This window comes from Salvelinus namaycush, chromosome 14 (genome assembly GCF_016432855.1).
Source record: "Salvelinus namaycush isolate Seneca chromosome 14, SaNama_1.0, whole genome shotgun sequence".
In the NCBI taxonomy this organism is placed as follows: Eukaryota; Metazoa; Chordata; class Actinopteri; order Salmoniformes; family Salmonidae; genus Salvelinus; species Salvelinus namaycush.
Genome location: NC_052320.1, coordinates 9,047,574 through 9,070,346, shown reverse-complemented (window position 1 = coordinate 9,070,346; position 22,773 = coordinate 9,047,574). Strand labels below are relative to the sequence as shown.

General features: G+C 48.5%; 1 protein-coding gene across 1 annotated transcript; it reads right to left on the bottom strand.

Annotated features, from left to right (window-relative positions):
* Positions 1 to 18,182: 18,182 nt before the first annotated feature.
* On the bottom strand, positions 18,183 to 22,309 carry LOC120059098 (fidgetin-like protein 2). Its single transcript, XM_039007902.1, has one exon. It carries the CDS (start codon positions 22,302 to 22,304, stop codon positions 20,478 to 20,480), a length of 1,827 nt encoding a protein of 608 aa, XP_038863830.1. The 5' UTR covers positions 22,305 to 22,309; the 3' UTR covers positions 18,183 to 20,477.
* Positions 22,310 to 22,773: the final 464 nt, after the last annotated feature.

Sequence of the window (22,773 nt, the reverse complement as noted above, 5' to 3'; positions counted from 1 at the left end):
TGACCACAACATTTACATTTTGCAATGGTCATCTCAGTCTCTGAACTTGAACTCCATTGAAAAGCTGTGGCTTGAATTGAAGAGGCCAGTCCATAAGGGCAGACGAAGGATATCAAGGATCTGGAAAGATTATGTGTGGAGGAATGGTATAAAATCCCTCCCATAAAACCTTTCAGAAAAAATGGTTCTGAAACCAATAGACAAAATATACACACCGAATATAGACCAAAGGATTTACTCATATTCTACATATAGGATAGATACAGTAAAAACATAACAATTAAACATAATTAGAGAGTATTGTTATTGAGTATTTGAGATGTAGTGGCATTTGAACATTTGACAAACACAGGCGCTTTTGAAGATTTGCCATGGTGTTCTTAAAACATTATTTGGCACTGTTGATCATTCATTTTCATAATTTTTCAGTATTTAGTTCCTTAGAAAGGTCAAGACCTAGTTTCAATCAGATCAAGCGTTAACTCGCACTAGCCGACACCCACATAGCTGTTGTTTTGGGGGTGTGTCCAAAACAACGTTTGAGACGTCAAGTTGGGGAGCACCTGCTCTTGTGGTCAATGTCACGAAGCCACACCTTTTCCACCCTCGTTTGAAGTCCAGAATGATAAAGTGTTGGCTATGTAGAAAATATAAAATCATGACATCAGTCTTATCGAGGTGTAGATTACATCACACATGCCAGTGTTTGAACTTGTAACATAGCTGCGCAGGATTTCTACTAACGCAACTCAGTGCAGCCAATGACATTGTCCGCAATAGGTAAAACACCGGGAGCCGCTTGAGGATTTGACAGCTCTAACGCAGTTCCACCACCGCCAAAACAACAGCTATGTGGGTGTTGGCTAGCGCAGAAATGATTGAATCTGATCCCAGGTCTCCTAGTGGTCTCTCAGTTGTGTCGCAGGCTGCAACTCTTCATCTGTCACTCATTAGTCTCCTCTCTACGACCCCAGGGTTGGGCCTGTGATGATGTCAGGGGTTAAGGGTTGTATGAGGTCAGGCCTGGTTCCTGTCACATGATGCAGGACTGCAACAGGCCACACAGTCCTCAGCAGTAATTGGGATAAGAGTCAACCCAGATGGCTGTGGTTTACCCACCTCTGTCTCTGTGTATGTGTGCCGTATAGCCTGCAGCGTGAAAAGTACCACAAACAGACAGAAACTCCAGGGTCATATTTATTAGGCAACAAATGGAAGAAAACGTAAAGGACTAATTGGACTTGATCAATAAGAAACCCACATTTCTGTTGCATACCTTAAGGAATAGGACTTATCTGTCAATGCTCAAGTAACGCTTCCCCTCATCCTCCTCCTGCTGCTCCTCCTCCCCTTCCTCTTCCTCCTCCCTTCCTCCTCCCTTCCTCTCATTCTCCCCTTGCTTGGAGCTCCTTGCCCCTGGGTGTCATCCACTGTAGCACCAGCAGCTGAGTCTGTACTGAGTTTCTTTGTGTGTTTGTGTGTCAGTAATACATCATTAAAGTGCAACCATGCTTCCTTCCCTCCTGTCTGCTTGGTGCTCCCAGTACATGTCTTCCATCCCTCCTGTCTGCTTGGTGCTCCCAGTACATGTCTTCCATCCCTCCTGTCTGCTTGGTGCTCCCAGTACATGTCTTCTTTCCCTCCTGTCTGCTTGGTGCTCCCAGTACATGTCTTCCTTCCCTCCTGTCTGCTTGGTGCTCCCAGTAAATGTCTTCCTTCCCTCCAGTCTGCTTGGTGCTCCCAGTACATGTCTTCTTTCCCTCCTGTCTGCTTGGTGCTCCCAGTACATGTCTTCTTTCCCTCCTGTCTGCTTGGTGCTCCCAATACATGTCTTCCATCCCTCCTGTCTGCTTGGTGCTCCCAGTACATGTCTTCTTTCCCTCCTGTCTACTTGGTGCTCCCAGTACATGTCTTCCTTCCCTCCTGTCTGCTTGGTGCTCCCAGTACATGTCTTCCATCCCTCCTGTCTGCTTGGTGCTCCCAGTACATGTCTTCCATCCCTCCTGTCTGCTTGGTGCTCCCAGTACATGTCTTCCATCCCCCCTGTCTGTTTGGTGCTCCCATTACATGTCTTCTTTCCCTCCTGTCTGCTTGGTGCTCCCATTACATGTCTTCCTTCCCTCCTATCTGCTTGGTGCTCCCAGTACATGTCTTCCTTTCCTCCTGTCTGCTTGGTGCTCCCAGTACATGTCTTCTTTCCCTCCTGTCTGCTTGGTGCTCCCAGTACATGTCTTCCTTCCCTCCTGTCTGCTTGGTGCTCCCAGTACATGTCTTCCTTCCCTCCTGTCTGCTTGGTGCTCCCAGTACATGTCTTCTTTCCCTCCTGTCTGCTTGGTGCTCCCAGTACATGTCTTCCATCCCTCCTGTCTGCTTGGTGCTCCCAGTACATGTCTTCCATCCCTCCTGTCTGCTTGGTGCTCCCAGTACATGTCTTATTTCCCTCCTGTCTGCTTGGTGCTCCCAGTACATGTCTTCCTTCCCTCCTGTCTGCTTGGTGCTCCCAGTACATGTCTTCCATCCCTCCTGTCTGCTTGGTGCTCCCATTACATGTCTTCCTTCCCTCCTGTCTGCTTGGTGCTCCCAGTACATGTCTTCCATCCCTCCTGTCTGCTTGGTGCTCCCAGTACATGTCTTCCTTCCCTCCTGTCTGCTTGGTGCTCCCAGTACATGTCTTCCTTCCCTCCTGTCTGCTTGGTGCTCCCAGTACATGTCTTCCTTCCCTCCTGTCTGCTTGGTGCTCCCAGTACATGTCTTCCTTCCCTCCTGTCTGCTTGGTGCTCCCAGTACATGTCTTCTTTCCCTCCTGTCTGCTTGGTGCTCCCAGTACATGTCTTCCTTCCCTCCTGTCTGCTTGGTGCTCCCAGTACATGTCTTCTTTCCCTCCTATCTGCTTGGTGCTCCCAGTACATGTCTTCCATCCCTCCTGTCTGCTTGGTGCTCCCAGTACATGTCTTCTTTCCCTCCTGTCTGCTTGGTGCTCCCAGTATATGTCTTCTTTCCCTCCTATCTGCTTGGTGCTCCTAGTACATGTCTTCTTTCCCCCCTGTCTGCTTGGTGCTCCCAGTACATGTCTTCTTTCCCTCCTGTCTGCTTGGTGCTCCCATTACATGTCTTCCTTCCCTCCTATCTGCTTGGTGCTCCCAGTACATGTCTTCCTTCCCTCCTATCTGCTTGGTGCTCCCAGTACATGCTTCCTTCCCTCCTGTCTGCTTGGTGCTCCCAGTACATGCTTCCTTCCCTCCTGTCTGCTTGGTGCTCCCAGTACATGTCTTCCATCCCCCCTGTCTGCTTGGTGCTCCCAGTACATGTCTTCATTCCCTCCTATCTGCTTGGTGCTCCCATTACATGTCTTCCTTCCCTCCTATCTGCTTGGTGCTCCCAGTACATGTCTTCTTTCCCTCCTATCTGCTTGGTGCTCCCAGTACATGCTTCCTTCCCTCCTGTCTGCTTGGTGCTCCCAGTACATGTCTTCCATCCCTCCTGTCTGCTTGGTGCTCCCATTACATGTCTTCCTTCCCTCCTATCTGCTTGGTGCTCCCAGTACATGTCTTCCATCCCTCCTGTCTGCTTGGTGCTCCCATTACATGTCTTCCTTCCCTCCTATCTGCTTGGTGCTCCCAGTACATGTCTTCTTTCCCTCCTATCTGCTTGGTGCTCCCAGTACATGCTTCCTTCCCTCCTGTCTGCTTGGTGCTCCCAGTACATGTCTTCCATCCCTCCTGTCTGCTTGGTGCTCCCAGTACATGTCTTCTTTCCCTCCAGTCTGCTTGGTGCTCCCAGTACATGTCTTCTTTCCCTCCTGTCTGCTTGGTGCTCCCATTACATGTCTTCCTTCCCTCCTATCTGCTTGGTGCTCCCAGTACATGTCTTCTTTCCCTCCTGTCTGCTTGGTGCTCCCATTACATGTCTTCTTTCCCTCCTGTCTGCTTGGTGCTCCCAGTACATGTTTTTCCAGATATTCACCACCAGCTAGCAGTGCTACCCTCCAGCTGGCTCCAGTGCTATGGAACAGTTTGAATGCACTTAGGCCTCCACTGGCCAAGGTGAAATAAAAGCTTGGGTCAGTATCTGACCTCTCGAATATTGATGAGGACTTATTTTCATAAGCAATACTACGATTTGTCTGTAAATAAACAAAACAACAGCAGTTTACTGTTCCTAAATATGATATCAACTGACTTTTACTTCCCAACTGTCAAAAGATTCCATCAGAGAGTTTATCAGAGCAGCCACCAGCCAGGTTGTCGTTCAGGTTTCAGTCTTCAGTAACCTACATCGAAGACACACACACACACACATCTCACCAACATGTCAATACCTATAGGCTACCTTATGCTCATTTCAATTGATTCTATAGATTTTCCAGGAGCACATCACAGTCACAGCATTACCAATTCTATTTTCTTTCATTACATGCTGGGTGAAATAGGGTGAACATATCCCTGCTGCTTTATCAAGGACAAGATGACTATAACATATAAGATTTGTTTTTGGCAAACTTTGCTACAGATATAGACCTACCCTCACAACTGTTCATTCTCTTTTATTCTATAACACCAGTTGTATTTGAACTGCCCTCTCCTTGCTCTCTGTTATTCTGTAACATCAGTTGTAGGGGTAGTGTGGTGCTGTAGGAGTAATGTGGGAACTGTAGGGGTAGTGTTGGGACTGTAGGGGTAGTGTGGGGACTGTAGGGGTAGTGTGGGGGCTGTAGGGGTAGTGTGGGGGCTGTAGGGGTAGTGTGGGGACTGTAGGGGTAGTGTGGGGGCTGTAGGGGTAGTGTGGGGACTGTAGGGGTAGTGTGGGGGCTGTAGGGGTAGTGTGGGGGCTGTAGGGGTAGCGTGAGGGCTGTAGGGGTTGTGTGGGGGCTGTAGGGGTTGTGTGGGGGCTGTAGAGGTAGTATGGTGGCTGTAGGGATAGTGTGGGGACTGTAGGGGTAGTGTTGGGACTGTAGGGGTTGTGTGGGGGCTGTAGGGGTTGGGGTAGTGTGGGGGCTGTAGGGGCAGGACTGGTTGCTGCTTTGGCCCTGGGAGTCGCTGTATACCTTACTTCAAAATAGACTTGATTGCTTGCAGCTGGCAGCTCTATCTTACCATGTGTCAAGTCTCTCCTCTGATGTCAACCTCTGATGTCAACATTGTCCAGGCCATGCTGTTCTGCATGGCCTGGAAAATGGAAGTGCAAGAAGCAGCACTGAGCTGGAGAAAGGTGGAGAGAGAGAGGGAAGGGGGAAAAGGTTAGGGGTAGAGGTGGACAGGGAGAGGGAGAGGGAAGTGGGGAGAGGTGAAGCGAAAGAAGGAGAGAGAGGGAGGGGGGGTCAGGCTACACCTTATTTCCACATACAATGTGAATTAAGAAATTATCCTTTGTTGATGAAATCATGGCGAGGTCTGTACGTTCGTTCGTACGTTAGTCACACTCAATATCAGCACTGGGCCGATTTGGACAAAACTTGGGTGAACGATGTGTCCTGCCATAGAGATCCAGCATTTAAAGAATTACACTGATTGGCCCAAGGCGGGAGCTATAGTAATTAACAGACATTTGTTAGCCACAAGCGATATCTCATTTGGGCCAATGGGGGGCGCTGCATCATTCTTGGGGGACGTCACGTTAGCTGTTATCTTGTTTTAGTGTGGTTGTTGTTGTTGTCACATTAATATGTTTCATGTTTTTGTGAGGTTGTTGCGAGGCCTCATTGTATCTCTCCTCTCCTCTCCTATCCTCTGTCAGTATTATGAGTTAATATGATGGTGGATCATTAGCATATTTTATTATCTCATTATAAACTCTACTCGCCTAATTACCTCCAATTAACAACAATTATTGACTTCCTGCTTCCTGTTAGCCGAGAACCAATCAGAAGACAACAACAACACTCCATGGGAGGATAGATATTAAGGTCATAGTTCTCACTCTAACACTTAGACTGACACCGTCACCGTGGCCAGGGACAACAGGCCGTGTTTCTGGACGTTGTCTGCTGTACACATTAGAGATCCATTAACACAACAGATCTCCCCTGATCTTCAAACACATCTCGTTATCCATTACCAGACTTAGGCCTATAGTCTGGTTAGTGAAACAATGGTGAGAGCAGCGGTTAGTCTGGTTAACCAGAGACCAATAGCCTTCATGGATTTATAGTAATAAGTGTAGAAAGGGTGGATTAGTAAATCCTGTCTTACAAAGTCTTGGTGTTCTTTGGTATTCTTTGATCAGATGAAGTCAACCACATTGTCATACAAGCTGTAACCAGGCCTATATCCCTCATGGACTAATACAATTAGTTTGTAATGTCTTAGACATTCTTGGTATTCCTTGGTACTCCTGTGTGGTGTTCACGGCACTCAAGGAACACTGTCTGTTGCTGCCTCGCTTTCAAAACAAGGTGCCATCGCTGCCTCGCTCTCCAACCAAGATGCAGTTGCTGCCTCGCTCTCCAACCAAGATGCAGTTGCTGCCTCGCTCTCCAACCAAGATGCAGTTGCTGCCTCGCTCTCCAACCAAGGTGCAGTTGCTGCCTCGCTCTCCAGCCAAGATGCAGTTGCTGCCTCGCTCTCCAACCAAGGTGCAGTTGCTGCCTCGCTCTCCAACCAAGGTGCAGTTGCTGCCTCGCTCTCCAACCAAGGTGCAGTTGCTGCCTCGCTCTCCAACCAAGGTGCAGTTGCTGCCTCGCTCTCCAACCAAGGTGCAGTTGCTGCTTCGCTCTCCAACCAAGGTGCAGTTGCTGCCTCGCTCTCCAACCAAGGTGCAGTTGCTGCTTCGCTCTCCAACCAAGGTGCAGTTGCTGCTTCGCTCTCCAACCAAGGTGCAGTTGCTGCTTCGCTCTCCAACCAAGGTGCAGTTGCTGCCTCGCTCTCCAACCAAGGTGCAGTTGCTGCCTTGTTCTCCAACCAAGGTGCAGTTGCTGCCTCGCTCTCCAACCAAGGTGCAGTTGCTGCCTCGCTCTCCAACCAAGGTGCAGTTGCTGCCTCGCTCTCCAACCAAGATGCAGTTGCTGCCTCGCTCTCCAACCAAGGTGCCGTTGCTGCCTCGCTCTCCAACCAAGGTGCAGTTGCTGCCTCGCTCTCCAACCAAGGTGCAGTTGCTGCCTCGCTCTCCAACCAAGGTGCAGTTGCTGCCTCGCTCTCCAACCAAGGTGCTGTTGCATAGAAGGGACAATAGAGAGAACTGAAGAGAAGAGAATATTCATCCACTCTTGAAGAACAACGGGAAGTATAATACAAAAACGATTCTAAATGATTATAATTTAAACTAACAAATGTTTGCATTTAACCTTCAGCACTCTTTCTCCACTCACCAACCTCTACAAGGTTACAATTAGGTCTGTTCTGTGTAAGTGTGTTTATGTTTCTAACAGCTGGGGAAACAATTATCCTTGATGGCGGGCTGAAGGACGGCCACTAACCACAGAGCTGTGGGCAGAACACAGCTATACATCATTATTAGACTATTATTAATCATACAGTCAACACCACACACACACACACACACACACACACACACACACACACACACACACACACACACACACACACACACACACACACACACACACACACACACACACACACACACACACACACACACACACACACACACAGTATTCTACAAGGACTCACACACATCTTATAGCTCAGTTTAGATGTTGACATTACTGCTATCCCTAACCCTATCTACAACCACAACCTTAACCCTAACTAATAAGTGACTGACCGATTTCAGAGTTAGCTGTTATCGTTACCGATTGCCTTTCAGTTTGGATTGCAGGTTCTTGAAAGATGGCTTACAGAAACTTTAATTCACCATTTTTTGTCACACTTTTTTGTCACACTATATAGAATTTGTCAGATTCACTTGTATATCAGTCAGTTTTTTTATTGATTCAGTCAGTGAAGTAATAGAGATGAGGCAGTATGGGAAGCGTTGTTGTTTACATAGTGTGACAGGGATGGATGAGCTCAGTGCTCTGGTTTCTCTGGGGGTATACTCTGTGATCCTGCAGCTGTCTCTGGGTCTGCTACTGCTGCTGCTGATGCTGCAGCTGTCTCTGGATCTGCTACTGCTGCTGCTGCAGCTGTCTCTGGATCTGCTACTGCTGCTGCTGCAGCTGTCTCTGGATCTGCTACTGCTGATGCTGCAGCTGTCTCTGGATCTGCTACTGCTGCTGCTGCAGCTGTCTCTGGGTCTGCTACTGCTGCTGCTGATGCTGCAGCTGTATCTGGATCTGCTACTGCTGCTGCTGCAGCTGTCTCTGGATCTGCTACTGCTGCTGATGCTGCAGCTGGATCTTTGAGCTAAGGATGTAAAACAATATCCAGCAACTCTTGGGAGAACAGTGGAAGAAACTGAGATTTATTTGAACAATAAATCATTATTTTATAAACAAGCTTCCATTGACAGTTAGTTGCTGGATAGTTGTTCCATCTTCATCTTCACTGTTCATGTAGCTTGGTTTGAAAGTAGTTTTCTTTTTTTTCTCTTTACTGTCTTTCTGATCCCCAAGAGCACTGAGAGGATGAACACATTCTCAAAACACAAGAACCGATAAAAAAACTGACCAAGACAATATATCTGACTATAATTCTATCCTCTGATTCCTGCTTACAAGCAAAAACTAAAGCAGGAAGTACCAGTGACTCGCTCGATACAGAAGTGGTCAGAACCATCAAACAAGCAGAGCGTCATTACAGGATTAAGATTGAATCCTACTACACCGGCTCTGACGCTCGTTGGATGTGGCAGAGTCTGAAAACTATTACGGATTACAAAGGGAAACCCAAACGCGAGCCTACCAGACGAGCTAAATGCCATTTCTCACTTCGAGGCAAACAACACTGAAGCATGCACGAGAGCACCAGCTGTTCTGGATGACTGTGTGATAACGCTCTCGGTAGCTGATGTGAACAAAACCTTTAAACAGGTCAACATTCACAAAGCCGCTGGGCCAGACGGATTACCAAGGCGTGTACTCAAAGCATGCGCGGACCAACTGTCAAGTGTCTTCACTGGCATTTTCAATGTCTCCCTGACCGAGTCTGTAATACCTACATGTTTCAAGGAGGCCACCATAGTCCCTGTGCCCAAGGAAGGGAAGGTAACCTGCCTAAATGATTACGGCCCCGTGGCACTCACGTCGGTAGCCATGAAGTGCTGTGAAAGGCTGGTCATGGCTCACATCAACAGCATCCTCCCGGACACCCTAGACCCACTCCAATTCGCATACCGCCCCAACAGATCCACAGATCACGCAATCTCTATCGCACTCCACACTGCCCTTTCTCACCTGAACAAAAGGAACACCTATGTGAGAATGCTGTTCATTGACTACAGCTCAGCATTCAACACCATAGTGCCCACGAAGCTCATCACTAAGCTAAGGACTCAACACCTCCCTCTGCAACTGGATCCTGGACTTCCTGGCGGGCCACCCCCAGGTGATAAGAGTAGGCAACAACACGTCTGCCACGCTGATCCTTAACACTGGGGCCCATCAGGGGTGTGTACTTAGTCCCCTCCTGTATTCCCTGTTCACCCACAACTGCGTGGCCAAACACGACTCCAACACCATCATTAAGTTTGCTGATGACACAACAGTGGTAGGCCTGATCACCGACAACAATGAGACGGCTTATAGGGAAGAGGACAGAGAACTGTCAGTGTGGTGCCAGGACAACAACCTCTCCCTCAATGGGAGCAAGACAAATTGGCTGATCGTGGACTACAGGAAAAGGCGGGCCGAACAGGCCACAATTAACATCGACAGGGCTGTAGTGTAGCGGGTTGAGAGTTTCAAGTTCCTTGGTGTCCACATCACCAACGAACTATCATAGTCCAAACATACCAAGACAGTCGTGAAGAGGGCACGACAAAACCTTTTCCCCCTCAGGAGACTGAAAATATTTGGCATGGGTCCCCAGATCCTCAAAAGGTTTTACAGCTGCACCATCGAGAGCATCCTGACCGGCTGCATCACCGCCTGGTATGGCAACTGCTTGGCATCTGACTGTAAGGCACTACAGAGGGTAGTGTAACGGGCCTCCTCCTTCTCTTCATCCGAAGAGGAGTAGCAAGGATTGGACCAACGTGCAGCGGGTTGTGAATACATAATGATACTTTATTAACAAGACGAAACTAAACACACGAAGAACACTTGATAATTTTACAAAACAACAAAACGAAGTAGACAGACCTGAACGAGAGAACTTACATAAAACATGAAGAACGCACGAACAGGAACAGACTATTACAAACGAACGCTACAGTCCCGTGTGGTGCGCAGACACAGACACGGACGACAATCACCCACAAACAAACAGTGAGAACAACCTACCTTAATATGACTCTCAATCAGAGGAAACGTCAAACACCTGCCTCTAATTGAGAGCCATACCAGGCAACCCAAAACCAACATAGAAACAGAAAACATAGACTGCCCACCCAAAACTCACGCCCTGACCAATAAACACATACCAAACAACAGAAAACAGGTCAGGAACGTGACAGAACCCCCCCCTCAAGGTGCGAACTCCGGGCGCACCCCTACAACTCAAGGGGAGGGTCTGGGTGGGCATCTGTCCGCGGTGGCGGCTCCGGCGGCGGACGAGGACACCACTCCACCACTGTCTTTGTCCCCCTCCTTAGCGTCCTTTGAGTGGCGACCCTCGCCCCCGACCATGGTCCAGGAACCTTCACTAAGGCCCCTCCTACATAGAGGAGACAGCTCAGGACAGAGAGGTAGCTCAGGACAGAGAGGTAGCTCAGGACAGAGAGGTAGCTCAGGACAGAGAGGTAGCTCAGGACAGAGAGGTAGCTCCGGACAGAGAGGTAGCTCCGGACAGAGAGGTAGCTCCGGACAGAGAGGTAGCTTAGGACAGAGGGACAACTCTGTACTAATGGCAGCTCCGGACTGAGTGGCAGCTCCGGACTGGGTGGCAGCTCCGGACTGAGTGGCAGCTCCGGACTGAGTGGCAGCTCCGGACTGAGTGGCAGCTCCGGACTGAGTGACAGCTCCGGACTGAGTGGCAGCTCATGACTGGAGGGCAGCTCATGACTGGAGGGCAGCTCATGACTGGAGGGCAGCTCATGACTGGAGGGCAGCTCATGACTGGAGGGCAGCTCATGACTGGAGGGCAGCTCATGACTGGAGGGCAGCTCATGACTGGAGGGCAGCTCATGACTGGAGGGCAGCTCATGACTGAGGGCAGCTCATGACTGAAGGGCAGCTCATGACTGAAGGGCAGCTCATGACTGTAGGGCAGCTCATGACTGTAGGGCAGCTCATGACTGAAGGGCAGCTCATGACTGTAGGGCAGCTCATGACTGTAGGGCAGCTCATGACTGTAGGGCAGCTCATGACTGTAGGGCAGCTCATGACTGGCAGCTCCTGACTGGCTGGCGGCTCTGGCAGCTCCTGACTGGCTGGCGGCTCTGGCAGCTCCTGACTGGCTGGCGGCTCTGGCAGCTCCTGACTGGCTGGCGGCTCTGGCAGCTCCTGACTGGCTGGCGGCTCTGGCAGCTCCTGACTGACGGACGGCTCTAGCGGCTCCTGACTGACGGACGGCTCTAATGGCTCGGGACAGACGGGCGGCTCTAATGGCTCGTGGCAGACGGATGGCTCAGAAGGCGCTGGGCAGACGGATGGCTCAGAAGGCGCTGGGCAGACGGATGGCTCAGAAGGCGCTGGGCAGACGGATGGCTCAGAAGGCGCTGGGCAGACGGATGGCTCAGAAGGCGCTGGGCAGACGGATGGCTCAGAAGGCGCTGGGCAGACAGATGGCTCAGACGGCGCTGGGCAGACAGATGGCTCAGATGGCACTGGGCAGACGGATGGCTCAGACGGAGCTGGGCAGACAGGCAGTGCAGAAGGCGTTGGGCAGACGGCCGACTCTGACCCGCTGAGGCGCACAGTAGGCCTGGTGCGTGGTGCCGGAACTGGAGGTACCGGGCTGAGGGCACGCACCTCAGGGCGAGTGCGGGGAGAAGGAACAGTGCGTACAGGGCTCTGGAGACGCACAGGAGGCTTGCTGCGTGGTGCAGGCACTGGTGGTACTGAGCTGGGGCGGGAAGGTGGCGCCGGATATACCGGACCGTGCAAGCGTACTGGCTCCCTTGAGCACTGAGCCTGCCCAACCTTACCTGGTTGCATGCTCCCCGTAGCCCGTCCAGTGCGGGGAGGTGGAATAACCCGCACTGGGCTGTGTTGGCGAACCGGGGACACCATGCGTAAGGCTGGTGCCATGTACACCGGCCCGAGGAGACGTACTGGAGGCCAGATATGTTGAGCCGGCTTCATGGCACTTGGCTCAATGCTCACTCTAGCCCTACCAGTGCGGGGAGGTGGAATAACCCGCACCGGGCTATGCACACGTACAGGAGACACCGTGCGCTCTACTGCGTAACACGGTGTCTGCCCGTACTCCCGCTCTCCACGGTTAGCCTGGGAAGTGGGCGCAGGTCTCCTACCTGCCCTAGACCCACTACCTCTTAGCCCCCCCCAAGAAATTTTTGGGTTGTACTTGCGGGCTTTTCGGGCTTCCGTGCTAGACGCGTCCCCTCATAACGCCACTCCTGGGCTGTGGCTGCCTCCTTCTCCTCCCCAGAGCGACGATTAACTCCAACCTTCGCCCATGGTCCTTTTCCTTCTATGATCTCCTCCCAAGACCAGAAATCCTGTTTCGTGCGCTGTCCGTTAACCCGCTGCTTGATCCGGGTTTGGTGGGTGATTCTGTAACGGGCCTCCTCCTTCTCTTCATCCGAAGAGGAGTAGCAAGGATTGGACCAACGTGCAGCGGGTTGTGAATACATAATGATACTTTATTAACAAGACGAAACTAAACACACGAAGAACACTTGATAATTTTACAAAACAACAAAACGAAGTAGACAGACCTGAACGAGAGAACTTACATAAAACATGAAGAACGCACGAACAGGAACAGACTATTACAAACGAACGCTACAGTCCCGTGTGGTGCGCAGACACAGACACGGACGACAATCACCCACAAACAAACAGTGAGAACAACCTACCTTAATATGACTCTCAATCAGAGGAAACGTCAAACACCTGCCTCTAATTGAGAGCCATACCAGGCAACCCAAAACCAACATAGAAACAGAAAACATAGACTGCCCACCCAAAACTCACGCCCTGACCAATAAACACATACCAAACAACAGAAAACAGGTCAGGAACGTGACAGGTAGTGCGAATGGCCCAGTACATCACTGGGGCCAAGCTTCCTGCCATCCAGGACCTGTACAATAGGAGGTGTCAGAGGAAAGCCCATAAAATTGTCAGAGACTCCAGTCACCCAAGTTATAGACTGTTTCTCTGCTACTGCACAGCAAGCGGTATCGGAGCGCCAAGTATTGGACCAAAAGGCTCCTTAACAGCTTAAGACTACTGAACAATTAAGAAACTCGTCACCGGACAATTTACATTGACCCCCTCCCTTTTTGTACACTGCTGCTACTCGCTGTTTATTATCTATGCATAGTCACTTCACCCCTACCTACATGTACAAATTACCTCAACTAACCGGTATCCCCACACATTGACTCACTACCGGTACCCCCTGTATATAGCCTCGTTATTGTTACTTTTTATTATTACTTTTTATTTTAGTCTACATGGTAAATATTTTCTTATCTTCTTGAACTGCACTGTTGGTTAAGGACTTGTTAGTAAGCATTTCACGGTAAAGTCTACACTTGTATTCGGCACATGTGACAAATAAAGTTTGATTTGATTGGATTTTGATATCTTGATCTATGCTTTTTTCTGCCAGGTTGGACATGGAGCATGGCGGCAGTAGGTCTACTGCCTAATTAAAAATCCATGTTACTGATGTGCCAAAATGTAATTAGTGTTTTGAATCATTAAATGATTTTTTCATCAATTGGAGTGACTTCACTGACCTTAACGTTGGGGTCAGCCCAGGATATGGATGTAGAGTGAGGTAAGAAGGAGCCATGTTGTCATTCCAGCATCTTCTGGAATTGGAACTCTTTAACAATCCAATTGAAATTCGAAATGGGAACACCTGATCCAAAACACTTATGTCATGCAAGGCCATGGTTGAGTGATAAATCTTCCGGCACATCTATGAAGCTCCCGACCGGAGTTCAATCCCTGCATCCACCCTTCAATCCCTGCATCCACCCTTCAATCCCTGCATCCACCCTTCAATCCCTGCATCCACCCTTCAATCCCTGCATCCACCCTTCAATCCCTGCATCCACCCTTCCCACTGTTTCTCCCATCGGCCTGTATCCTCTTCTCCTGTTATATCTGTCTGAATAAAGTGTCGTAATGTCCTGAAAAATTTTTATTAAAAAATGACTGACAATGCCACAGTTCAATATTGACACATTTCTGTTTAATAGTGTGATACTCTTCTCTTAACATAGTCTTTTCTGAGGTAGACCATTATTACAGTTCAAAAACATTATTACAGTTCAAAAACATTGTTATCAGTTTGAAAACAGACATAAAAAAACAGACATGAAATCAATACTTCATGTACAATATGTTGCAAAATGAGGTAGAAATGGTTACAGAAAATGTACAAGAACCAAAAACAAAGTCACTGTAATAATAGATTAAAAACAGCTAACAAAAGGCTATTTTGTTGGACAAACTGTTTTCGTATTTTTTATTTCCTCATTGGCTTTATAAAGACAAAACACTGATTACAAACAGGTGTATTGTAGACGTGATGGACTTCAGTGATATGAACACAAAATCCTAACATGCTGCTGCATTGGTGAAACAATTTCTCCATAGTAGGAATCGCATTTGAAACTTTGGCATTATAGCGTTATCCCAGATCAATTCAGGACAGGGCTTTCTCTCTCAGTATTTCTGTTCAATCTGAGACTATTTAGTGACTATCCTCTGACTATTTAGTCATATTGGGTGACTATTCTGTGATAATCAGTTTATCACCAAGTCTTTTTCCAAGAAATCAGTCAGACATTGTGAGCTCATTGTACTTTAAAAGGGCTACCTCACCCAATCATCAATACCTTCTAATGATCTGAGCCGTTCCTGCTAATTAACTCGGACTGATAACATCAAGCATATATGTTTAGCGAGGTAATCCATTAACTAAAAACAACTAAACAACTGACAGAAAAATTAACAAAATAACTATGTTCTTCTAAATCTACATGTTTGACAAACAAGGACGTTTTGGGGAATCTGAGCCTGGTGAAATGGCTGAAAGATGTTTAACGAATCACATTGACTAATTATAGTATAGATATAGGCTGCTATTCATTAACTAAACTCTCATTACCTCTGTTTTAAACTATGACAGTTGGCCTCAAGCCCCAGGCCCTGCCTGATATGCAACACCTCTATCTGAAAGCTAATTATAACAGCCTGTAATGATTATTATCAATTATGTATCTTAATGTAGTTGCATATAAATGATTACATATTTAACCCATCTCTCAGTACCGTCCTAAGGCTGAGTTCTCCTGCTTAGTTTAAAAATGTATTTTTAGTTTATTAGACCTACCATGTGGCCCATGGCACCCTATTCCCTATATAGTGCACTACTTTTGACCAAGGCCCTAGTCAAAAGTTGTGCACCATAAAGGGAATAGGGTGCCATTTGAGACAAAGTGATCAATATGTGCCTGAACCCTGGGGTCAGTGTGTTTGACCCGGCTGTATGGCATGACTGAAGACACCAGCTGTACTGAGGACACTGGGAGGCCAGAGTGGTGATATATCCAATCAGAGCAATGCCACTCCAAAAGAAGGAGGGAGGGAGGGGGGGGGGGGGGGGGGGGTGATACTACCATAATGAGATTGCATTGGTGGGGGGGGGAGGAAAAATAAGAACATTACATCATCCTCCAGCGCGCCTCCAGTCTACATAACTATGGTAACAGACCAATATTCACGACATCACGTCAGTACCGAACTGAACTGAATGACAGACTGTTGTTAAACAGAGTGGTAGAGATAGCACAACCCTGTGAATATGTTTTCCTCTGGATCGTCTACATGTTATATCTAGTATATATCTAGCATTCAACTGAAATGTGTCTTGCGCATTTAACCCAACCCCTCTGAATCAGAGAGGTGAGGGGGGCGGCCTTAATCGTCATCCACGTCTTCAGCGCCCGGGGAACAGTGGGTTAACTGCCTTGCTCAGGGGCAGAACAACAGATTTTTACCTTGTTTGTCAGCTCGGGGATTTGATCCAGCAACCTTTCGGTTACTGGCCCAATGGTCTAACAACTAGGCTACTCTCTTTTTATTGTTAGACATCATCTTCAGGTCCATTTTCTATTTTCTTCTGTTATATCTTGTCTGTGTCCAGGTTTGAAATATAAGTGTAATTTAAATGTGCGCCTTTTCTTTATATCTTTCAATGAAGATTTGCATCTATTACAATAAAATATGTATATAACATTCATTTGTGAATAGTACATGTAAACACAATGCTTTGGGTTGATTTGTAAACAGTTTGTCCAACAAAAAATTAGTATTTTCTGTGTTCAACATAACACTTCATAAACACAACTAGCCTTCCACCAAAAAAATCGACATTCAAATTTAAAAACATGTATTTATATTCATATATAATAATAAAACCATTGATTTTATGGCGTCAAATATCCTGTGAAATACCTGAATTACATTCAATGTTACTCTTTGTAGCATTTTCAAGTTTCTCCCCAAAGGTATATGCACAGACAGCTGCAGTGTGTATGCAACAGGACTCTGCTAGGGTTCTTCTCTTTTTCCTCCCCCTCTTTCTCTCCTCCTCTACTCTCTCCACCAAGACCTGAAGATTACATACATTCTTTATTTCAAATTTCTGAGGTAAAGACATTTTTCCTGAGCATTTCAAACAAGACTTCCGCCATCTTGCCTGGCTGGGCCTGTGTGTGTTATACGCTGTATTAAAGCAACATCCAAGGAGCTGCCATCTTGCCTGGCTGTGCCTGTGTGTGTTATACGCTGTATTAAAGCAACATCCAAGGAGCTGCCATCTTGCCTGGCTGGGCCTGTGTGTGTTATACGCTGTATTAAAGCAACATCCAAGGAGCTGCCATCTTGCCTGGCTGGGCCTGTCTGTGTTATACGCTGTATTAAAGCAACATCCAAGGAGCTGCCATCTTGCCTGGCTGGGCCCGTGTGTGTTATACGCTGTATTAAAGCAACATCCAAGGAGCTGCCATCTTGCCTGGCTGGGCCTGTCTGTGTTATACGCTGTATTAAAGCAACATCCAAGGAGCTGCCATCTTGCCTGGCTGGGCCTGTCTGTGTTATACGCTGTATTAAAGCAACATCCAAGGAGTTGCCATCTTGCCTGGCTGGGCCTGTGTGTGTTATACGCTGTATTAAAGCAACATCCAAGGAGTTGCCATCTTGCCTGGCTGGGCCTGTGTGTGTTATACGCTGTATTAAAGCAACATCCAAGGAGCTGCCATCTTGCCTGGCTGGGCCTGTCTGTGTTATACGCTGTATTAAAGCAACATCCAAGGAGCTGCCATCTTGCCTTGCAGTGCCTGTGTGTGTTATACGCTGTATTAAAGCAACATCCAAGGAGCTGCCATCTTGCCTGGCTGGGCCTGTCTGTGTTATACGCTGTATTAAAGCAACATCCAAGGAGCTGCCATCTTGCCTGGCTGGGCCTGTGTGTGTTATACGCTGTATTAAAGCAACATCCAAGGAGCTGCCATCTTGCCTGGCTGGGCCTGTCTGTGTTATACGCTGTATTAAAGCAACATCCAAGGAGCTGCCATCTTGCCTGGCTGGGCCTGTGTGTGTTATACGCTGTATTAAAGCAACATTCAAGGAGCTGCCATCTTGCCTGGCTGGGCCTGTCTGTGTTATACGCTGTATTAAAGCAACATCCAAGGAGCTGCCATCTTGCCTGGCTGGGCCTGTGTGTGTTATACGCTGTATTAAAGCAACATCCAAGGAGCTGCCATCTTGCCTGGCTGGGCCTGTGTGTGTTATACGCTGTATTAAAGCAACATCCAAGGAGCTGCCATCTTGCCTGGCTGGGCCTGTCTGTGTTATACGCTGTATTAAAGCAACATCCAAGGAGCTGCCATCTTGCCTTGCTGTGCCTGTGTGTGTTATACGCTGTATTAAAGCAACATTCTCAGGAACTGGTGAACGAGGAATGTGTGATAAATCAACATTCAAATAAATGTGTGGACATTATGCTTATGTCTTTGAATTATAGTGTTGTATATTTAAGCAATAAGGCCCGTGTGGTATTTGGCCGATATACCACGGCTAAGGGCTGTTCTTAGGAAATACGCAACGCATATTGGCCATACAGTATACCAGAAACCCCCGAGGTGCCTTATTACTATTATAAACTGGTTACTAACGTAATTAGAACAGTAAAATTAAATGTTTGTCATACCCGTGGTATACAGTCTCACGGCTTTCAGCCAATCAATATTCAGGGCTCGAACCACCCAGTCTATAATCAAATACAGCCCAGTCTCATGACCAATACGTTCCATTTCAACGTTTTGAAGTTGATTATAGTAATGGTCAGGATGTCATGATTTTGGTGAGAAGCTATGTTTTAAGTCAATAACACATAAGAAACGATGAGCTACTATTGATATTTTTGGGTAAAAAAAAATAAAAATTATTAAAATAGATCCTAAGCTCTTTTCACACCCAAATGACCAATAATGATGCTAAAAAAGGTGATAAAATAAGGTAATGAAATCTAAAACACCACAGGAGAGGACTGGTAATGAATAAGGTAATGACATCTAAAACCCCACAGGAGAGGACTGGTAATGAATAAGGTAATGACATCTAAAACCCCACAGGAGAGGACTGGTAATGAATAAGGTAATGACATCTAAAACACCACAGGAGAGGACTGGTAATGAATAAGGTAATGAAATCTAAAACACCACAGGAGAGGACTGGTAATGAATAAGGTAATGACATCTGAAACACCACAGGAGAGGACTGGTAATGAATAAGGTAATGACATCTAAAACACCACAGGAGTGGACTGGTAATGAATAAGGTAATGACATCTGAAACACCACAGGAGAGGACTGGTAATGAATAAGGTAATGACATCTAAAACACCACAGGAGAGGACTGGTAATGAATAAGGTAATGACATCTGAAACACCACAGGAGAGGACTGGTAATGAATAAGGTAATGACATCTGAAACACCACAGGAGAGGACTGGTAATGAATAAGGTAATGACATCTAAAACACCACAGGAGAGGACTGGTAATGAATAAGGTAATGACATCTGAAACACCACAGGAGAGGACTGGTAATGAATAAGGTAATGACATCTGAAACACCACAGGAGAGGACTGGTAATGAATAAGGTAATGACATCTAAAACACCACAGGAGAGGACTGGTAATGAATAAGGTAATGACATCTAAAACCCCACAGGAGAGGACTGGTAATGAATAAGGTAATGACATCTGAAACACCACAGGAGAGGACTGGTAATGAATAAGGTAATGACATCTAAAACACCACAGGAGAGGACTGGTAATGAATAAGGTAATGACATCTAAAACCCCACAGGAGAGGACTGGTAATGAATAAGGTAATGACATCTAAAACACCACAGGAGAGGACTGGTAATGAATAAGGTAATGACATCTAAAACACCACAGGAGAGGACTGGTAATGAATAAGGTAATGAAATCTAAAACACCACAGGAGAGGACTGGTAATGAATAAGGTAATGACATCTAAAACACCACAGGAGAGGACTGGTAATGAATAAGGTAATGACATCTAAAACACCACAGGAGTGGACTGGTAATGAATAAGGTAATGACATCTAAAACCCCACAGGAGAGGACTGGTAATGAATAAGGTAATGACATCTAAAACCCCACAGGAGAGGACTGGTAATGAATAAGGTAATGACATCTAAAACACCACAGGAGAGGACTGGTAATGAATAAGGTAATGACATCTGAAACACCACAGGAGAGGACTGGTAATGAATAAGGTAATGACATCTAAAACACCACAGGAGAGGACTGGTAATGAATAAGGTAATGACATCTAAAACCCCACAGGAGAGGACTGGTAATGAATAAAGTCCTGAGAGTAGCAGTCAGTCGACAGGGGGTTCTCCCAACCCTGGGTCCTGTTCATTAGGGCAAACGTTTTAAAAAGATTTGCAATGGAAAACAAAAATGTGTGTTCTATGTTGGACGAGTCCAGGTAGTCCTGCCCCTATTGTCTGTTTTGCAACGGAAATCAAAAATACGTTTTTGTTATTGGACAAATCCAGGTTGTTCCTTCCCTGTTTCTGTATGTTTTATTTTGTTTGGTGCCTCATGAACAGGACCCTGATTATCCATTTCCTTGGACCATGTCACCTTGACAACACATTACTGATTTATGTCTTGTATAACGAATAACCAGGATCTTTGGATGGAATCCTAACTCACTATCGAGATGCACGTTGCGCTCAACTCGGCTTTGTGTAAAAAGCATCTGGCAGGCCCACGTGGTAGCGCTTGGCGAAGCTCCGATGCACAGCATCCTGGAGCAGGTCCGGCCTACCGGTGGCACACACCATGATCACCAGCCCAGCTCCCGCCGACCCTAACTCCATCTGGGCCTTCTCCAGGGCAGATAGCAACACCTGCCTCAGCCCCTCCTCCTTCTCCATAGCCTCCACCTCACTGAGCAGCACCACGGAGGGCTGCCTCGACCCCGCCACCTGCAGTGTGGCCCCCAGGATCCCCTCAGCCTCAGCCTTGCCTTTAGAGGCTAACATGGCCCCGCTGAGCCTATAGAAGGAGGCCCCAAGCTGGGAGGCCATGGAGCGTGCTAGGGTGGTCTTCCCGCCTCCCCGGGGGCCGAATAACAGAACGGTGGCTGGGGGGCGGACAGCGGGGCTGGGCCTAAGACAGGGCCACAGCAGCTCCTCCTCCAGGGCAGCCTTGACGTGGGTCAGCCCAGCCAGCTCCCCCCATAGCAGTGCCGGGCTACAGTCCAGCACCTCCCCGTTGACTAGATCCAGAAGCCTGCGGTCTGGGCTCTTCAGGCTGCCCGACTCCCCTGGTCCAGACCCAGGCTGTCCCTGGCCATGCAGAGAGGGGAGTTTATTGTTGTGGGCCAGGGAGGAGTGGTGCTGCTGTTGGATGAAGCCCTGGTTCTCTGACCCCCCTCCTCCTCCTACGTTCTCCCCAGTCATCCCTGCTGGTGGGCTGTAGTCCCCTGCTAAAGCCACCCTGTACGGAGGGGACACGAGGGGCTGGGAGGAGGGCTTACTGGGCTTGAAGGCCTGGGGATCTGTGCTGCCTGTGGTGAAGCCACTGTTTTCTTTATCTCCCACTCTGTAGGGAGAGAGAGAGTCCCCTCCTCCGGGCTTCACTGGGTCGTAGCCTGTATACTTACTGTATCTAGAGCCATCCTCCTCCTCGTCTAATGACATCTCAAACGCCTTCCTCTTCAACCCACCTCCGGATTCCTGGTAGCCGTAGCTACCCCCGACCACGGTGGGACGGGAGGGGAGGGGAGTGGGGGCGGCCAGCCCTGGGGGTAAGTACCCTCCAGAGGGGTGGCTGTAGGTGGGGCCCAGGCCGGGCTGGTGGGGGTAGCTGCTGGAGGGGTAGTTGTAGACCGAGGTGGAGAGGGAGTAGCTGGGCAACAGGGTGGGTGTGGGCTGGAGGGGGTGTTGGAGGGAGGCAGGGGGCAGTGCTGAGGGGGGCTGGGGGCAGTAGCCAGGCGAGACGTAGGTACCGTTGTAGCTGGGGCGGTTGTAGTCACCTGAGTGAGAGCCAGAGGAGGAGCTGCTACCACTATAACAAGACTCTGAGAGGTTACTGTTGACCCCCGACATATTGCTGGCCCCTGGTGGCCCTGCTGATGTGGCCCCGGCCTTCGGGCCCGACAGACCGTCCAGGGACCCGGGGTAGAGCCCCTCTGCACTGTGGCTCAGGGGCCAGGGTTCCAGCTCAGTCTTGAGGCCAATAAGGCTCCCGAAAGCCCCTGGCTCTGGGTAGGTCCCTACAGTGGACCCCGGTGGACGGTCGTATGGCAAGTCTAGAACATCACAGTACTTCTCTGCGTAGCTCTTCAGCAGGTTGGAGGCGGTGAGGGCTGAGATGTCATCATTGGCCCAGGCGTAGCCGTGGGCGGAGCCACCTCGCCCGTGGGCGCGGCCAGCGGCGTAAAGCTCAGACTTGTGGGCCGGTGAGGAGGTGGTGGAGGACACATCCAGGTGCTGCTCAGGCCACTGGCTGAGGGACTGGCTGAGGGACTGGGCATGCTCCGGGTTCCAGTGCATCTTATACAGGCCTGGAGGAGAGGACACAGACAGAGAGACACCACGTTATATACTGTAAGGTGCTGCTTAAAAACTCAAACGCACCGGTAGAATTGTCAAACGTTTGCCTGCTGGGCCAGACGGATTACCAGGACGTGTACTCCGAGCATGCGCTGACCAACTGGCAAGTGACTTCACTGACATTTTCAACCTGTAATACCTACATGTTTCAAGCAGACCACCATAGTCCCTGTGCCCAAGAACACTAAGGTAACCTGTCTAAAATGTACCCGTAGCACTCACATCTGTAGTCATGAATTGCTTTGAAAGGCTGGTCACGGCTCACATCAACACAGTTATCCAGGAAACACTAGAACCAACTCCAATTTGCATACATCCCCAACAGATCCACAGATGACGCAATCTCTATTGCACTGGTGCAGGCTGTGTTAGTAGTGGTGCAGGCTGTGTTAGTAGTAGTGTGGGCTGT

Coding starts and splice junctions, on each gene's coding strand:
- LOC120059098 (XM_039007902.1), bottom strand. CDS start 22,304: ATGCACTGGAACCCGGAGCATGCCCAGTCCCTCAGCCAGTCCCTCAGC.